Below are 19,708 nucleotides of genomic sequence, written 5' to 3'. Positions count from 1 at the left end.
GTGGTTCGATCCCCACAACTCAAGCCAGCCAAACCTCCCCTGAAGGCATTCAGAGCAAAAAAAAAAAAAAAAAAATCCTTCTGCCATTTTAGAGACCTTAATTGAAAGATTTATCAATAAAATAAAATAAAAAGAAATGGTACACACTTAGAAGACCAAGATGAAAGGTATTCAACCATGAGTTTTGTATTACACATTGCTATCCTCGATGTACTTGCTCAGATTCTTCTGGTTCTTTATAAAATGTATAACAAGTTGTTGTAAACTATCACCACCGCATTCTGCTATAGAACACTGGAACTTATTCCTCAAATCTAACTGTATTTCTTTTTTGTTTTGTTTTGGTACTAAGAGATTTAACTCAGGCTCTCTGCCACTGAACTACATCTCCACTCTTTTATTTTTTATTTTATTTTACTTTTTGAGATACTGGGGATTGAACTCAGGGCCCTGCACTTGCCAGGCAAGCCCTTATTCTACTGAACTATCTCCCTAGCTCCTCCACTCTTATTCTTTAGTTTTTATTTTGAGAAAAACTTTCACTGAGTCACTAAAAAGACTTTAATTGGGGATCCTCCTGTCTCAGCCTCTGTAAGTCCTAAGATTACATCTACCTGTATTTTGGTACTGTTTATCTCCCCTCCTCCCACCCTCCCCAGCCTCTAGTGACCAGTGTCCACTTGGCTACTTCTATGAAATCAACAAACTAAACTTCCTCTGAGAATACGAAGGAAAAAGTAGTAAAATCATACAGTCATGAATTCAGTTCTTCTCACTGAAGAACTCTAATGGGAGTCATACAATAAATACTACGCAGGAAGAGTACCAAAAAGTGTTTCTGTCCACCCTGTTCTGGTCTTGAGGCAGCTGGTGCCCTGCACTGGGGAGGAGGGTATGATTTTGGAGTTGCCTCACTGGCCAACTGGGCTAATCCTTTTAGCTATCTTGGTTACTTACTGACACTTGAAAAAAAAACAAATGTTTTTATGTAAAAATAATATTCACATGTGGTACAAATAAAGTTCCTAGAGTACACAGGAAATTCTCGGCCACTCTAGGTCCTCGTTTCCCTTCTAGAACCAGCTACTGGGGAGAGGTCTTTCTAGAAATAGTTGGTGCATTACAAGCATAGATGAGTGTATACGTAAGGAAGACATACTCATGCCCAGATGGATCATCATTTCTATTTTCTTGCATTTAGTAGGCCATGAGATTCACACCAAGACAGATACATTTATGACTACATACCACCTCTATTTTTGTACCGGTAGAAATACATTACTAAATATATTAAATACTTTTTGAAACGTATAGGACTTTACAACACTTGCAAGCATTTCAACTGGTGCTGTACTGATTTTATGTAACAGCTACATTTCTAAACATGTACATATAAATCAACTTTTAAAACCAAAATGTACTGCACATGTGCTAGAAACTTGGCTATTTAAAGGATCCTACTGCTACATTTTTTTTTTTTTTTTGGAAGCTAAGGATCCTTTTAAAACAAACACCACCCTCTTGAAATTTCTGTAGGGTATAAAATTAGGTTCCAAACACAACATGTAATCTCACTTGCAGATACTGTTACAATAATAAAATGTGGCCCATTTCAACAACTGAAAACATGTATGCTTCTCAAAGGAGAAGAATTTTGAAAGGAGCACTTCCTTTTGTGGGTTGACATAAGTAATGCAGGTTTTCCAGTCTGTTGGAAGCTAGGATTTTACCTTTAAGAGTCCCAGGGCAGGGTAGGAGATGTTTGGAAATTTTAACTCAAGTGGTTCCTGTTGAAAGAAAAGGGGTTTTTAATTTACATCATGTATGCAAATTACAGTTACCTGAAATGAAGTTTCTTTGGGGTAACACAACTTCCTGGCCTCCTCCACCCCTTCCCGCGCCACCTTGTACTGAAAGCGGCCTCCTCAGGCCTGTGTCACAGGCTCTTCTCTCCCCACCTCCAGATGGCTTTTCCCAATTCTCTTCCTAACCACTCCCTTCAGTTCCTAAAGAAGGCAGCAAATTATAAGTAATTACTAATGAGAGAAAGAAACACTTGCAATGCAACTCTTGTTTCTGCCTGGGTTTATATAACGTGCCTTTCCTGAGAATAATAAAAGCATTTGAGGTGGTTTTTTTTTTTTTTTTTTTTGTATGGGATCTGGCTACAACTGCTTGGACACACAGTGATCCTCCTGTCTCAGCCTCCCTAGAGTTGGATTACAGGAGTGTGCCACCATGCCTGGTTTTGCTGGCTGGCACAATGAGCCCAGGGTTCTGGGGCTGGTATGGCATGCTGTTCTGGGGATCAAACCCGGGTCCTTGTCCTTGCCAGACAAGCACTTAGACCACCAAGCTATCTCCCCAGGTGGTTTTTGAGTTTAGTATTTATTGATATTTTTGCTTGCTTGCTTGCTTGCTTTCCTTCTTCCTTTCTTTCCTTCTTCCTTTCTTTCTTTTCTTCCTTTCTTGTACCAAGAATGGAACTCAGGGCCTTGCACTTGCCAGGCAGGTGCTGTGCCACTGAGCTACATCCACAGCCCCACTGACATTTGTGTAAAGGGAGCTTCAAATCAGGCTTTTTTCTCTACCCAGGTAAACAGATGATTCTTGGATTTCTGCAATAATAAACACTGTTGTCTCCTCCCACAAGTGCCCGCTGTCTCCCGAACCAGCACAGTGTAAATGGAGCCTCTGGGGCAGCGTCTGCCAACCTCCGCGGGCCATTTAGGGCTATTTTGCTCCAGTCACATGCTGAAGGCCCTCAGGACTTAGAGGAGCATGGGGTGGGGGGCGCTGCCCTGTGTGAGGCAGACAAATAGGCCAGTTAGAGAGAGGGCATTCACAGAGCCAGCGGAGCAGAGGAGGGCGAGCAGCCAGCCAAGCTGGGCGGAAGAATGGGGCTGGTGTGCAGTGGGGACAGGCTGGCAGTGTGAGCCGCAGGCTGCAGCGCTCAGCCAGGCGCTAATGACACAGTCGGCGCTGTGGGCAGCGCGGAGCACAGTGTAACTCAGACGGGAGCCAGAGCCTGACCGTCCCTGATTGTGCACTGATAAGGGAGAAGACTGGGGTTTGGAGTTCCCCACATTCAATAGGAGGAAGACGTCCAAAAGCAGATTTGGCCCTGGCCTTGGCAACGCCTCTGTCTCACCCCCGCAGGTTGCATACGGAGTTCTCCTGCTCTTGCTTCGTGTTGAATGTGTGCGACACGGCCGGCCGGCTGGGGACTGACGTGACAGGGCTAAGGCAAGCTCTGCTGTCTCAGCAACAAGGCTTAGGACTAGGCAGCTGCCCTGCAGGGCCCATCCCGCCTGCTGAGCCAGTTTCCCAGCCCTAGCAGCTGCTCCCCGTGAGGGTTGTGACCGGCACAGGGACTGGGGCACAGATGTTCCTCCAGAGCTGCGTCTTCCTGTGTTTCTGGCAACAGGAAATCTCCTGCAGGACAGCCTCGGGAATCTCAGGGCAGCTTACTATATTTTTCAATAAATATCCCCCCCAGCAGACAATCGAACAGGAAATTGCTAAGGGATATTTGGGGCAGAACTGGGAAATGTCCAGGGCCAACGGGGGCCAGCTGGGTCAGCGCCCATCTACCAGGTGTCATTCCTGCCTTTTCCCGCGGGACCCACTCTTCCTACTGTGGCAGGAGGGGGAGGTGGCGGGGAAGTGGAAGTCTACACTATGCACAAGCCAGGAGACAGACTGCAAGCGCAAGGGACAGGCGGAACTTTCGTCAGAGACTGAACAATTACTTTCAATTTGAAAGGGCCGTCCTCCACTGCTCGAACTCTGGACTTCACAAGCCTTAACTGCACTCAGAAATGTTTTCTGTGTTTCTGGCAGTTCTTGGGGTCGAACTTGAGATCTCCTACGTGCCAGGCATGAGCTCTACCACTGAGCTACATCCCCAGCTCTTAACAATTTTGAGTATAATACAGGGGCATTAGAAGACATTCTCTATATGGAATGAAAACAACACCCCAAAATTTCACCACAAAAAGGATGCCCAGTGTTCATATTTTGGTATATATCCTTGCCGCCATTTATTTAATAAATGTAAGAAGTTTTACAGAAACTTCTGACTTCCCAGAAATTACCATCTTATTTTGTTTGTGTATGTAAATATTTGAAATTGTATTAATATCTACTTCAATTATATTAAATGGCACATACTATTTTATAGCTTTTTCATTTGACAATATGTTATAGACATTTTTCAGATAAATATCAGTAGATCTAATTATTTTTACTGGCTATATTATTTTTCAATTAGAGATGTACCATCCCCTACTACTGGAATCTTGAAATGATCTCTTAAATGCCACATCTCTGTGTTCTTGTCTAATGGTTTTATTGGGATCAACTGCTGGAAGTGGGTTATGGATATGAACATGTTATAATTTTCAGTCCTTTTGAAATGAATTTTCCCCCCACACTGGCCACAACCCAGGCGTCAGACTGAGGCTGGCCAGATAAATTCAGTGTGGTTTCCTCACGGTCTGGGGAGTGAGTGTACACAAGGCTAGAGAATTCGGACAACACCAGGGAGGATTTCCTGGGCGGGTCAGTGGATCTGTGTAGAAGTTGGCTGGCTCGGAGGCAGCTGGGCTCAGCTGATGAGATGATAAGGGCAGGTGCAGCTCAGGCAGGCAGCTCCCCACTCCTGTTGAACAGGCTGGCCGTACTCTTATCAGCAGCCTCAAAATTAGCACCAAAGGCCAACGTCTAGCAAGATGTGCTCCAATTTTCTTTTTCATTCCTCTATGAAACTTGCAGTACAAATTAAGCCCAAGCAAAGAACCACCACAACCCAGCCAGCCTGTTCCAGGAGCTTTCTCCAGAACGACTTACTCACCATGTCCTCAGGGTCTGGGATTCTCACTCCACCGAAGTACTGATTCGTGCTAAAGACTTGCTGGTGTCTAGGAATCAGATCCCCTTTAAGACAAAGAAAGAGGAGGCAAGTGAGACAGGTTAGCAGACACTGACCTGTGGTTTCCCTCCACAGAAGCTGTGTCTGTCTCTCCCACAACTACCACAGAGCAGTTTGCTTTAGGAACCAGAATCGTGCAATCGTTCAAGCAGTGCAGCCCATGCTAGCTCTGCCGCGACAACACACTAGTAGGAGCAGAGGCTGTACCCTCCAGAAACTGAGGTCGGCACGCTTCTTGCTCCCCAGGACTTACCGTGTACTCAAGGAATCCAATGGAATCTCTCTCTCTCTTTGTCTCTCTCTCTCTCTCTCTCTCTCTCTCTCTCTTTCTCTCACACACACACACACACACACACACACACACAAAATGATCCCTTTAAAAGTTAAAAAAAAGTACAACAACTGCAAATCAAAATTGTATTCACTGGATCCTGGTGAGTGGAGATAAAAATGTACTGAACGAAGACCTGACACATATATTTAAAAGAGAGGAGGGAACTGAGAAAGAAACAAATGCTGGAAGATTTTCTACATCAAAGAAATGCAGGGGGTGGGGATATAGCTCAGTAGAATAAGCGCTTGCCTGGCAAGCGCAGGGTCCTGAGTTCAATCCCCGGTACTGAAAAAAAAAAAAAAAGCTATATTCATATGCTGAGCTGTATAAGACTCAAGTCAGCAACTTCTGATAATTGCCAGTTGTGCTGATGACTCACTACTATTAGGGACCGTGAAGATGGTTCAGTAGAATAAGCGCTTCCCTGGCAAGCACAAGGGCCTAAATTCAATCCCAGTTCCACCAAAAAAAAGAAAGAAAAAGAAAAAGAAATACATTTCTAGGGCTGGGGAGATAGCTTGGTAAGACTGCCTAACAAGTGCAAGGACCCGGGTTCAGTCCCCAGTACGGCATGCCCCTGTGCTGAGCCAGCCACCAAAACCAGATGTGGTGGTACAGGCCTGTAATCCCAGAGCTCAGGAGACAGACAGGAGGATCACTACAAGTCTGAGCTGGGTAGTGAGACCTTGTACCAAATAAATAAATAAATAAGAAAACATTCCCAGACTGGGAAGATAGCTCAGTGGTCTAAGTGCCTGCCTGGCAAGTGCAAGGACCCAGGTTCAATCCCTGGTTCCACATGCGGTGCCAGCCCCGGAACTAGTGAGACCCCTTTACCAAATAAACAAACAAATAAATAAATAAATAAATAAATATAAGATAAAATAAGATAAGAAAGAAAACATTCCCAAGCTGGAACCACCTTTTCTTGTTATATCAATGAATCATTGGTTGGATATCATTTCATCTGTTTTGAAGCTCTTATAATAAGAGCACAAGCAAAAAGAGTATTTCTATATTCCAGGGGACAGTGGGAAGCTCACCCTGTGCACACTGCAGCCACAGGAGCTAAAATCGCCCTCATGTACAATTCTAGGGATAGTACACTCAAGGAAGTACTTGGTTCTGAGAATATAAGGAGATGCCCAGACCCTGGGAACAAGGAAAGGCAAAAGCCCCCATTTGGGGGGTCTCTACATGCTGCCAAGGACTGGGCTGCAGCTCCCCACACCAAGCCATCGAAGTCTAATTCTACTGATTTTTGAAACTTTACTTCTCACTTGAGCCATTCTGGATGAGCAGTCAAGTTGTCACCGCTAACGCTTTGTGCAAGGCCTCAGGGAGCTGGGCTGTGAACACCGTTCTCTGCGCCCTAACGCCCTCCTTCCCGACCTCCTTCCGTCAGAGCTAAGGGGTGATGCCAGAGCCATTCTATTATCACTGGAGGAAACAGCTAAGGGAGGCCGGGTGCTCCCGAAAGGGCCACAAAGTGGCAGCCTCTGCAGATACTGGCAGAGGCTAAGCAGAAACACAAGGCACAGTCTCACCCGTAGGCAACACGTGGTACCCCGGGAAGATAAAAGTAGCAGGACAGAGTCGGGCATGCTAGAGTTAAGGACACCAGATGAGTCACCGCATCATAGCTCAGTGGAGTATTCCCAGTCTGGAAATCTGAAATCCAAACTGTTCCAAATCTGAAATTTTGACCACCAATCTGACGCCACAAGTAGAAAGGCCCACACCTAAACTCATAGGGCATGTTGCAGTCAAAATGCAGGAATACTACCAAATATTGTATAAAATTACCTTCAGGATATGTGTATAAAGTGGATATGAAACATAAATGAATTGTATGTCTACACTTGGGTATCTCATTATGAATATGTAAATATTCCCAAATCTATAAAGTCTACACTGCCGAATACTTCTGGTTCCAAGCATTTTGGGTAAGAGCTACTCACCCTATAAATGAAATAAACCACCATAGCTTCTGTCAACTGCTAAGCCCTTGCAGAAATATAAGCATTGGGCTGGGGAGACGGCTCAGTAGAATAAGTGCTTCCCTGGCAAGCGCAAGGGTCTGAGTTCAATCCCTGGTTCCGCAAAAAAAAAAAAAAAGCATTGGTGGTTGCCATGATTGTTTTTTTGAGGTCAACTTCATGCAAACTATGCTAAGAGAGAACCATAAATTATATCTTTTGGACAATTAGTAAATACTTAGTAAATGTTCATTATTTTTATTGAAACACAAATGGGTACCTGTAATACAGACATTTCTAGGAGGTTTTCAAGTTGCCCTTTCCTAATTGTGAAAGGCATCAGAGGAGCTAGCGATTCAGGTCTGCCCTGTGCCAACCTGGTTAAAATCAGCCAGCTTCCCAGCAGGTGGGCTGAAGACCTTACTCACCCAAGGTTTTCCTAATCAGATGAAGCTGGTCCACATCTGATTTTCCTGGCCACAGGGGCACTCCTGCCAACAGTTCAGCGAAGACACAGCCAACGGCCCAGACATCTACTGGGGGGCCATACTGTGTGTCCCCCACCAGCAGTTCCGGGGAGCGGTACCACCGGGTAGCCACATAGTCTGTGTAGTAGTCGCTCGGTCCAGCTGGGTAATGATGCAACATGGAAGACAGAAAGAGCAATGGGAGCCTGGAATCAGAACTGGAAATGAGAGACCTAAGGAGACGAGCCCTGTCCAAACTGTGGCTCTTCCAAATCACTGTTCTCCGTCCTGGTTGCACTTTAAAATCCCTTGGAACTTAGCATTTTTTAAATTGCTGTTTCTGGGTCTATACCTCACTCAGTCCAATTAAACCAGAATCTTTGGAAGGGTTTCATAGTATCCCAAGTAGCCCTATAGTTTTTAAAACTTCTCTGGATAATTCTAATTTGCAGACAAGATTGAAACCTACTTTCTAAAGTAGCACTTCTGAAAAGTATTATGTTAGCAGAAATTGGCAGAAGCCAGGAGAATAACATACGCTTAATAACCACTCTACTGTGGTACAGCTTATGTGCAACATATATTTCTAAGCCACTGTATATGTCTACACATTTTCAAATTATAATTATATTACAGAATTCTGTAATTATAGAATGATAATTTATAGCAAGATTCCCCCCTAAATTATAAGAACCAGTTATCTATAGCATCCAGATCCTTCGTCAGAGCAAGAACATTTCTATTTTCTATATTTGAGTAAAGAAAACTTCAATACTCACTCAAAAGCCGAGCAAATCCAAAATCGCAAAGTTTAATCACTGAATGTTTTGTGATGAGGATATTTTCTGGTTTCACATCTCTGTGGATGCACTAGTTGCAGAATTCAAAACAAACACAGGTTATAAAGGAGAACTCTGATATAAGGCATAAATAAAACACACGAATAGGAGAAAATACTGAATCAATCATTGGAATCTCTAACTGGCCTGTTGAACGAGAGTAAAACAGGAGCCTAAAATAAATCTAGTACCAGACCTATAGCCTGAATCATCCCACATGCTGAAGGGACCAAAAGGACCAAGCAGGGTGAAATTAAAAATAAAAATAAGGTAGTGACACTTAGCAAATGCAAACATAGGACAGCCAGTTAAATTTGAATTTTAGATAAGTTTTCTTTTTAGCACTGGGGTTTGAACCCAGGGTCTTGTGCATGTTGGACAATTGCTCTAGCCCTGAGCTACAGCTCTATACTCAATAAGTGATGCTAAAAGTATATATTTGCCCCGTGCAGTATTTAGAACATGCCTACTTTAAAAAGTTACTTTAATTATTAAAAGTTATTTTGGCTTGTTTATCTGAACTTCAAATGTAACTGGGAGGTCTATATTTCATGTGACAACTCTAGGCGAAAGGGGAAAAGCTAAGAGACGTCGAGCCAGGCCTGCATCATGGCCGCAGGAGCTGCTAGTGGGTGCGCAAGCAGAATTCTCAACTGCACTGCTGAATTGAGAACAGTGCTGAGCTGGTAAACAGGACAAGCCCTGGGCCTGCTGAGATAAGCTGGGGACAAGAAGGGAGGGGATGAGGAGCTTGCCAAGCCACCTCCCTCCCTGCTCTCACATTTGTCCTGACAACATAAACAAGAGGAGGCGGCAGCCCGCGTTCTCTGGAGAGAGTCGCTAGATGTCAGCTCTGTCCCAGGACACATCCATCCAGTGCTCTCGGAGCTGCAGCCACCCTCCACTATGGTTCCTACTCCATCATTTAGACTCCAATCACCTGGTTTCCAGCCCGCAGCCTGCATTCCTCAGCAGGATGATGTTAGAAGAACATTTGAGGATCTTCACATGACTTTCTTATTAAATGACATTTTCCTTCACCAGGAAACCCAGGCCAGCAGCCTAATACCAGTTACAGTTAAAACCCCAGTTGGGCTGCAGCGTTGCTCAGGGTGGCTAACAGTTTTTCTTTCTCCCCAGAGAGACTCCCTTGGCCTACAGCTGGCGGCCCTAGGGTTATGCCCGGTGTTTTAGAAATGGGAGAGGGGACAAAGGTTCTCCGTGGGCCTGGCCAGTTCTCATTGCAAAGGACCTTTGGGGTGAGAGATTAGCATTAGTGCTTTCCTACAGCTTTTTATTTGCTGGAAAATGGGGAGGGTGTTAAATCATTTTATTACAATCTATCTAGTTCTCAGCAATTAATGGCTCTTAGGATCTCCACTTTTTCACCACTGGCTTCAAAAATTGCTATAAATGGGTACATCCGTGAATACCCTGATGGGTATTGGGGATGGTCGGGGATGCTCATAAGCAAGCATGCGTTCCCATTCTGCCCTGGGAACTTCTTGCAAATGTCTGCGCCCTCCCCCACCAGCACTCGGAGCCAAGAGAGCATCTGGCGCTCTTCAGGAAACTGTGGTCCGCGTTATATTTGTCTTCAGCACCTCAGATCTTCCCCACCATTGTGTATATAGCAAGACTTTGCAGCTTGCAGTGTGTGGCTGGGCCTCCGAGTGTCCCTCTCCCCTACACTAAAACTCGATCTCAGGAAACTGCTAACCATCACTCTCAGGCACCACTCCCCTGCTGTGGGATCTTAGGGCACTCTTTTTTGAGAGGGTTGCTTTGTTTGTTTTGGCAGAGTGATGGGGATTCAACCCAGGGCCTCATGCACGAAAGGCAAAGGCCCTACCATGGGCTATACCCCCAACCCTGACAAAGATTGCAGCCTTCAGCTAATAGAGGGTACCTAGGAAGAGGTGCTGGCTACTCTCATATTTTCTCCTTCTGGGAACACAGCTTCAGAAAAAAACCAAATTATCTGAAATAGAACACAAGGCAGGGGATTCATTCAGCCCCACCAGCTCAACTGGGTCTGGTAGTTGGTAGGGTGACAGATTGAGTCAAACTGCAATTGTGGCCAAATGAAGCTCCAACATTGGAATCGGGGTCTGTTTGGTTTGGTTATGGTGCTGGAGACTTGGAAACTGTTTTGCTCTGGTTTCTGCAGTGCTGGGGCTTGAACCCAGGGCCTTGCACATGCTAGGCAAGTGCTCTGCCACTCACTGACTGACCTTTGCCCCAGCTCTTAAATCTGGTTTCTATGAGCAGGGAGTGGGCAGGCTGCCTGCATCCGTAAAAGCCCAGCACCTGGTTAAGTGTCCACTGTGTCTCCCACACACCCAGTCTGCAGCCAGGGACACCAGGGCGGCCACTGAGACAGGCTCAGCACGCCTGTCTCACCAGAGCAGCACTGTTGCTCTGGGCTTGGGCCTCCACCCACTGCAGCTGGCACATTCAGCTAGACAGCACATGGCATCTGGGGCCCCCCTTGTAACTGCAGGCTGCGGGAGGTGGCGTCCAACGCGAGCTCCAAGTGAACGGGATTCTTGCTCTCTTATACTTCAGAAGTTTTGAAATACACACAACTTTCTTAAAATATCTCTTAATGCATGTTTTATACAATCTGAGTGAAAAGAAGTAGCTAGGTTGGCGTTTTGGGCCTCTAATGCCAGTGAGGCATATTGAAAATCTGGGTGAGAAGTTACATCTACAGAAGCCTGATATAAACATTATACACGGCTCCATCCGAGCTTAAGGGCAGCTGCCTGAGTTTTCAAGGGAGAGCGCGAAACTTACATTGTGTTTATGGCAAAAATTTACAGCTTGCAGTGTCTGCCAAGTTATACTCTTCACGAGATGTTCTGGTACCCTAATAAAAATAAAAAGCAGCACAAACACATTCTTTAGTGTAGCCATGGAATTCAGCTGAAAACATAAACCAAGATAGACCTAGGGAGTGAGAAGAACTAGGTGACGCAGAGTCACTGAGGAGCCTTGGGTGTGAAGAACATGGGATCAGCACACCCTGAATTATAAAGCTCTGCGAAATGCAAACATCTATTTCTCCAGGAGGGGACCATGATTTCAGCAGAGACGTGTGACCAGCTACCCCCCGCCCCACTGGCATTCCACCTGGAAACTTCAGAGCTATTTCTATGAGGAACTTTTTCTTGGTGTCAGGTCAGTTCATCTATAGCGCAAAAGATGCTGCTTAACATTATGTACTGCAAACCCGCACAAAGGAAGGAAAAGGAAGAGATTGGGGAGACAGACGGAGAGGGAAGGGAAGAGAAAAGAGATGAAATGGGAAATTAAGAAGTGTCATGTAGCCGGGCGTATGCCTATAATCCTAGCACTTGGGAGGCTGAGGCAAAAGGACGGTTATGAGTTTGAGACCAGCCTAGGCTACGAAGTGAGCTCAAGGGAGCTTGACCTGCATATTAAGACCCTGGCCCAAAAAGACAAACATATACCATGTGCCACCTCCCTGTAAGGAATGAGATTCATATTGTGAACATTCACACACACACACACACACACACACACACACACACACAGGTGCTCTTTAGTTTTTCAAGTAGCTTCACGCTGATGGCTTTGAAGCAAGGCTCATCCTCCACAGATGGGCACGTAGTCTCTCCAGATTCCTGAGTCAGTTTTTGGTTTGGTTTTGTTCTGGTTTTTTAGGAAATGAAGATTTCCCTGATAGGAAGAGGCATGCACTGCACACTGTGCAACAAGTTAGTAATAGTGAAAACCCCAGATAAGCACCCTGGCTCTTCACCCCCGTGGCTCCTTTCTGGTGGCCAGCTGCATCCCCTCCATGGCCCTCTGCCCTTTCCTCAGCCTAACATCTGTCCAGCCCTTCTTCTCTGACAAAGCAGATTGAACCAGGGTGAGCAGAAGCCAGGGGTGGGGGATGGGGGTGGGAGGTGGGGGCACTTGGAATGAAGTCAGAAAAAACCACCTTGTCTTGTCTCGGAGCATTTTTGAAAGCAGGAGGGAAACAGGCAACAGGGATACACTGATTATCACAGCCCCCTCCCACCAGCTGGGCTTACTATTTTAAAAAATCAAACATGAAGGCATGTGTTGTGGTCCTTAGCCAAAACTAACAAGCTGGCCAAGGAGGAAGCTCTGGAGTTGTTGTACTAAGGGTGACCACAGAAAGTCACCTCTACCCCCACAGAAGAGGGCACAGGGCCACAGTTGACACAGACCAGACGTTCAGGAAATCCTTTTGAGAAGATCAGAGGATGCATGCGCAACGCGGGACAACATGCAGGAAATGGAGAGGCCACCGCCTGGAAGGGCAGCCATGTGAGGGCTACGTCCTGGCTTGGATTTGGGAGCTCCAAGTTCTCTTGATCTAATGACACAGGCGCAGGTGCTAGAAAAACTCAGCTGTCAAGCAAGGAGCCCTAGGAAATTACAACTGTGAAGGTACATTTTGGGTTCCGTCAACTCCATATTTTGTCCATAAAAATAGAATATGCTTTGGTTATTCAATGAATTAAGTATTTAACATAAAGTTATCACTGTTGGGCAAGTTATATCTCTACAAATATTTTCCAAAATAAATACTTAAAAGTCAATTGTAATGGTATATGACTAATGTTCCACTAGAGTTAAGGACATTACTGTACAATGCTCCAGTGCAGAAACTGCAGCCCAAACCCAGCCACCTCGGGCTGGCCACTCACTTGGCTCCTTTATTACCCAGTTTCTTCTCCAGAATGCCAGAGAATCGATTCTAATACCCTTTTAGCTGCCATATTCAGAGGTTATAACAGGAGTCAGGCTTTGGTCATGGGAGAAGGGACTTACGCATATTGAAAGACAGAGATAAAATATATTCTGTGGTATTGGGTTGGAATCAGAGGGGAAAGGGGAAAGAGGGAGGATAAAAAAGGAGAGGAGAGAAGGGGAGAGAGAAGGGGAGAGGAAGGGAGGGCAGAGGGGAAGGGAAAAGGAGATGACAGGACAGGACAGGAGAAGGACAAGCCAGAACAGGCCAGGCCAGGCCAGAGAAAGACAACAGCAATGTTGCACCGGGGGCTGCTGTCTTATCTAGCTCGATTCAGAAAGCTCCTCTGAGGGGCCAGGGAGATGGCTCAGTGGAATAAGCACTTCCCTGGCAAGCGCAAGAGCCTGACTTCAATCCCTGGTTCCGCAAAAAAAAAAAAAAAAAGAAGAAGAAGAAGAAAGCTCCTCTGGTTAAGCAGACTTCTAAAGTAGTGAACAGATTTGGGCCATATTTTAAAACTAGAAGCTTCTTGATTTTCCATGGCACTGGATATGAGAAAGAGGAGAAACAGACGGTATGGAACATCCAAAGGAAGCAGGAAGATCTGAGTTCAGGAGGAAAGCCAGGCTGGGAACATAAACTCAAGCAGCATAAGCATATCGATGGCACCAAGGGCCACATACCCAAAGCTGTGTGTGTGGTGAACGCAGATAATGAGGAGCAGCTCACGGCTAAGTGCTGAGGCACCTAGACCTGGAGCAGAGATCCAGCCAGGAGGCGACACTCAAGAGTACAGCGGTGACAGAAAAATATGGTGAGAGAGCCAGGGAGATGGCTCAGTGGAATAAGCGCTTCCCTGTCAAGAGCAAGGGCCTGAGTTCAATACCCAATTCCGCAAAAAAAAAAAAGAAAAGAAAAAAAGTGTTTCAAAGGCTCAATTGCATTCTGTCTCTCAAACCTGAGTAGAACATTAAGTCAGAATCCCAAAAGTTAGAGTCGCAACACGCTTTGGTAAGTAGAAAGCAGTTGAATAAATACATGGCTTCAGGCCAGGGAGATGGCTCAGTGGAATAAGCGCTTCCCTGGCAAGTGCAAGGGCCTGAGTTCGATCCCTGGCTCTGCCAAAATAAATAAATAAATATGTGGCTTAACATATCTCAGAAAGTTAAAATTTAAATTAGGAGAGAGGAAAAAAGTGGAGAATGGACTAATTTATCCCCAAAGGATGCTTAAAATGCTTAGATATTAGAAGTCAAGATCTCTGATCTGGGAGCTAAGGAGTGTGGAAAATCTGTCTAGGAGACCGATCTCCACATTCCTTCCCCTGCTCTATGCCAATTTGGCACACTGACCCTGCCTGATGGAAGGCTGGAATTTTCTTTTCTGGCGGAGATATAATTGATAGAGGACACGTGATGTAGTTGAAATCCTGGGCACTGTTCTGAAAATAGGGGGTGAAACGGTGGTATGACACCAGTGGCTGGGTGCGAGACGCCCGCCCTCTTTCCCCACTAGGCTGGCAGAATGTTGGCAGTCAGCGCTACCTACTCACTCTAGAGGCAAAATACGGGAGGACATTTGGGGCTAGACTTGGGGGGAAAAGACTGAAGATTCTGATGCTGGGCTTCCCCCCACAACGGACCAGGAGGAGAATTAGCTCCAGGGCGAAGTTCAGAGTTTCCAGAGGCTCTCTGCTCTCAACCCTAAGCACACAACCAGAGATCATATGAGAAAGTTAGAGAACAAAGCCAAGGAAAGGAGCAAATGACAGAAACAGAAACTATGGAAGAGGAAGAGGACATTTTATAAAATCATTAATGTCTTCAGAGAGAGAAGAAAAGGTGTTGCATCAATACAGGAAGAATAGGACAATCTAAGTCCAGAGTACAACAGCCCAACAATATACAGAAGAGGTAGAAAGGGAAAGTGACAAAAGAAAATGATGAGAAATCAATAACAAAACAATTAAATTGGTTTTTTCTCAGACAGAAACGGCCCACCTAGAACCAGCAAAATGGGGAAAATCAAAGCTCGTGATTTTCACGGTCCAAAACAGTGACAACAAAGAAAAGATTCTAAAAAGCTTCTGTAAAGTAAAAATAAAAAAAGAAAAGAAATAGGACTTTACAAAGGCACAGAAAACAGGTGGCATCAGACTTCTTAATAGCACAGAACACAGAAGGCACTAAAACAACGCCTTCAAAATATTGAAGGAATCTTGTCAACCAGAACTAAATAAATCAACCTAGTCACAAACACTCTTTCTCAAGAAAACCCTGGAGAATGCACTCTGTTAGAAAGGAGCAGCAACTCAACAAAAAAGATACTAGGAAATGGAGAAAAGAGGAGAACCAACACAAGAGGGAAACAATGGGATCTCCAGGAAGATCATTGCGTTAATTAGCCTTGCTGTTAGAGACAAAATTCCTGACACCCACAATTTAAAGGGACAGTGCTTTATCTTGGTTCACAGTTTCAGTGGGTTGAGTCCATGGTCAGCTGGGTCTGAGGCAGAAACAACAGAGAAGGGAGGGAGGAAGGGAGGGAGGGAGGGAGGAAAGGTGGGAGGGAAGAAGAGAAGGAAGGAGGAAGGGGGGGAGGAAAGGAGGGAGGGAGGAAGGGAGGGAAGGAGGAAGGGAGGGAGGGAGGAAGGGAGGAAGGGAGGCAGGGAGGGAGGAAGAAGGGAATAACACACCCTTGCAGACCATGTTCCCAGTGACCCTCCTGTAGTAAGGCTTCATTTCCCAACAGCACATTCAGCGATGAATTCACCAGTGATGAATCCAATGATAAGTATAGTACCCGAACACATGAGACTCTTGGGGGAGTATTTTAGATTTAAGCCACAGCAGTGATGAAAGGAGATAGCAGAATACTGCATTCCAAGCCTGGAAAACCACCACTGCAGATCGGAACGGAGTGACTCAAGAGCTCGGCGTGTTGAAGGATGTCACCATCATGCCCTCCGCCTTACACCATTGTAAATAATGTGAAGAAATGGAACAAATGGACTTAAAAGCTTTGGAAACTATCTGAGTGACAGGCAAGACCTTCCAAGCTAAGGCAGGTGCTCTTAAAGTTGTAGGCTATGGTGACAAAGCTAAGGAACTCACTTTAAGTGTTGGCTCTGTAGTAGTGGTAAAATGGTTGTTATGTTCGGCTCTGGAGCAGAGAAAGGATGAGGATAGTGATAAAAGGAAAGAGGCCAATTTCCTCTCATTCTTTACTGCCTTAAAAGTCTCACTGGGATTCTAGTTCAAATTCAAGTTTTTCCCTCAGGAGAATGGCACACAAACTCAAAATTAACCTCTGAAAGAAGAGGTAGATCTAGCCTGGTTCTCTTCCACCATGGAAGCAGGCGATTGAACTCTAGACAAGCCATGTCCTCAGTTCCTCTTCCTTGTACAGTGTTAAGAAGCTGGGAATCAGCTCGGGCCTCTGGGCCTCCTTGCCAGCAGGGCCTGGTCTAGTGGGACCTGTATTCCTGCAGCCTCCAACTCCCAAGACCTAGAATGAGGTGCTCAGCCAGGTCTGGAGTATCAAGCAAGGACATTGTCATTATTGTCTCGAGCCATAATAGGACAGGGCCTCAGGAAGGCAAGTTCTCCTTCCCTCAGTTGTCAGGGGGTTTCTTTCAGGTCTTTACTGCAATTAGGCATAGAGGCGCATACCTGAAATCCCAGCACTCTGGGCAGCTGAAGCAGGGACATTGCAAGTTTAGCAAATTCATGAGACTCTCTCAAAATAAATAAAAATTTAAAAGGGGCTGGGATGTCCTGGTTTCCGTTCCCAGTACAGTACAGCCAACAGGAGAAAAGCTCCAGGTATCCCCTGTAGAGGTTCTCCTGTTAGGAGAGAACGAAATCCATCTCCCATCAGTGGGCAGACATGTGAGACAGGTCCTCCTCAGCGTGAGCTCAGTGCGTCCTTTCTGCCTGCTCTGAGCATTTTGTTTTACACCCCCCACCCCACCCTCCCACTCCCCTGTATATAACTGCTAGGCTCCAAGAGGCAGAACGTGGGGGTGCCGGTCGAAGTGCCTACAGTCTAGATTTCTGTGACGGTGCCATCTTCTTTTTCTTTTTAAAGTTTTATTTGTGTGTGTGTGTGTGTGTGTGTGTGTGTGTGGTGTGTGTGTGGCCAGCTCAGCCCACCAGGGGGCGGGGCTGGCTGGCATGTGGTGCTGGGGGATTGAACTGCGGTCCCTGTGCTTTGCTAAGCTTGCTCTAAGTAGGTGCTTTAGACCACTGAGCCATCTCACCAGCCCCTGTGCCATCTTCTTAACCAATTAGAGGCAGATGTACTTGGCCAAAGGCATTAAGTAAACTCGGAAAGAGGAAGGCAGGAAACCAGAAAGTAAGGAGTCCAACCATGGAGAAATGCAGAAGGAATTCCAGGCAGCACAGCCAAGAGAATCCCAGGAAAGCAGTTACACAGCAGGCCTTGAGGATAAGCCAATTCCAAGGAAAGGGATCTAAGGCAGGAGGTCACCAAGAAAACACAACAAAACAGTGGAACTTGTGAACTATGGAAGACTATACTGAGAAGGTGTTAAAAAAAAAAGTAGGAAAAAATAACAATAGGATTAAGGAATGTTTATTTATTTATTTTGTGGTGCTAGGGATTAACCTCAGGGCCTTCACACAGAGCTAAATCCCCAGTTCTCATTTTTTATTTTGTGACAGGATCTTGCTAAAATGCCCAGGTTGGGCTTGAACTTCAATCCTCCTGCTTCAGACTCCCAGAGTGCTGGGATTAACAGGTGTGAGTTACCACACACAGTTAATGTCAAGCAAATTTTAAAAGTCAAATCTTAATCAAGAAAAAGGGACAGCTAGGCGTGGTGACACACACATCTGTAATCCCAGCACTTGGGAGGCTGAAGAGAAGGATTGCCCCAAGTTTGAGGCCAGTGTGAGCTACATAGTGAGCTCAAGCTCAGCCTGAATGGTACAGTCAGACACTGCCTCAAAAAAAAAAAAAAAAAAAGTATGAAAGGAAACCATAGTGTAGGCTAATGCTTGGGTACTCAGTCATCTCTGCACAGGCCTTCTTATGGTTTAGAGCTAGGATGTCTCCTAAAAGACTCGTGTGTTTAGACGTTGGACTTTTGGAGGGTGATTAGATCGGAGGGTGACAGTGCTCACCAGTGGAAGAGTTTCAGGCTGGATGCGCTACCAGGGGCAGGATCTAGATGGAGACTCAGACCCCTGGAGGCATGGTATGTGTTGTAGTTTGGGGTTTTGCAAGGAGAACAATACAATACAGGATGTATATTTCATAAGAATATTTATAACAGTCATCCAAAGAATCACATATAAAAAGAGAGTGCAGGAAATCTGTCCACACACTAAAGACCAAAGAAGCCAGCAGAGGGCCTGGATCCCACGGTAATATCTTGCACGAGTCCAGCTGAAGACCATAACAGTGACCCCACAAGTCCAACTGGAGCCCTAGAGCTCATGACAATGTCCCACTCGCTTCACAGATTTGTGCTGGAAAGGCCAAAAGGTCAGTGGTGGCAGCTAGAAAGTCTGTGCCAGCGGGATGGAGGACCTGTGCCAGCAGGCCATGGTCATGGTAAGAGCCGGAGCTCTCCAAAAAGTATCAGAGCCATCCTCAGTGAAAGTGAAGTCCCGAGCTCCTCCGATGATAAGGAGAGCCATGTTCCCATCAGGAAAGCCAATGCGACAGATTGCTTCAGGAGGCTGAGCTGTGCCCCATCCTCCCCTCCAGAGCCAGGAAGTGATGCTCAAGATGAGGACCAGAGCTCCCCTAAAGTGAACAGTAGCCATTCTCAGTAGCAAGGATCCCGAGCTCCTCCTTCAACAAGAACAGCCGAGTTATCAGGAAAGCCAACATGATGAGATTCCCCAGCAGAACAGCCCAGGAGAGCCAGCGACTTCCAGCAGCTCCAACAGCTCCTCCAACTTCCCTAACAGCCTCCCTACAGCTTCTCCAGTTCTGCCTCTTATGCTGCTGGCTGGCAACAATTCTCATGTCGGCCAGCACCACGCTAGTTCTGTTCAGCTGGGCGCTATAAGCTGACCACCAGTTGGCATCCACCACATCGTGGAAGGGTCTGTCTCCATTCCAGGTGCCTCTTTTTGCTCTCTGCTTTCTGGCAGCCATAGCACGAGTGGCTCTTTTCCCACTTCACCATGCCTTCCTGCCTTGGGGCCAGCCAACTACAGAATGGACGATGAGCCAAAATGAGTCTGTCCTCCTTTAAATTGTGGGTGTTAGGCATTTTGTCCCAGCATCCCAAGTATAATAATAAACTAATAAAAATGCAATATAATTATTTGAGGGATTAGGTTGGGAAGCAAAGGGGGCACTTAAATTTTCCTGTCAATTTTTTTCCACTACTAGGAATCAAATACAGAGCGTTGGCACTGAGGGTTTT

At 45.8% G+C, this 19,708-nt stretch overlaps 1 protein-coding gene across 2 annotated transcripts in view; it reads right to left on the bottom strand.

Moving 5' to 3' along the window:
* Positions 1–19,708, bottom strand: part of Cdkl1 (cyclin dependent kinase like 1) — a 53,361-nt gene that overhangs the window by 5,692 nt on the left and 27,961 nt on the right. For both annotated transcript variants that reach the window (XM_004638762.3, XM_012516361.2), the window contains exons 3-7: positions 11,352–11,424; positions 8,493–8,583; positions 7,675–7,875; positions 4,856–4,938; positions 1,731–1,787 (exon numbers count right to left, since the gene is read on the bottom strand). In XM_004638762.3, the coding sequence (XP_004638819.1) occupies positions 1,731–1,787; positions 4,856–4,938; positions 7,675–7,875; positions 8,493–8,583; positions 11,352–11,424 (505 nt within the window). The remainder of the gene's footprint in view (positions 1–1,730; positions 1,788–4,855; positions 4,939–7,674; positions 7,876–8,492; positions 8,584–11,351; positions 11,425–19,708) is intronic.

This window comes from Octodon degus, unplaced genomic scaffold (genome assembly GCF_000260255.1).
Source record: "Octodon degus isolate 3935 unplaced genomic scaffold, OctDeg1.0 scaffold00102, whole genome shotgun sequence".
Lineage (NCBI taxonomy): Eukaryota > Metazoa > Chordata > Mammalia > Rodentia > Octodontidae > Octodon > Octodon degus.
The sequence above is the reverse complement of the archived record's forward strand: the minus strand, read 5'-3'. Positions and strand labels throughout refer to the sequence as shown.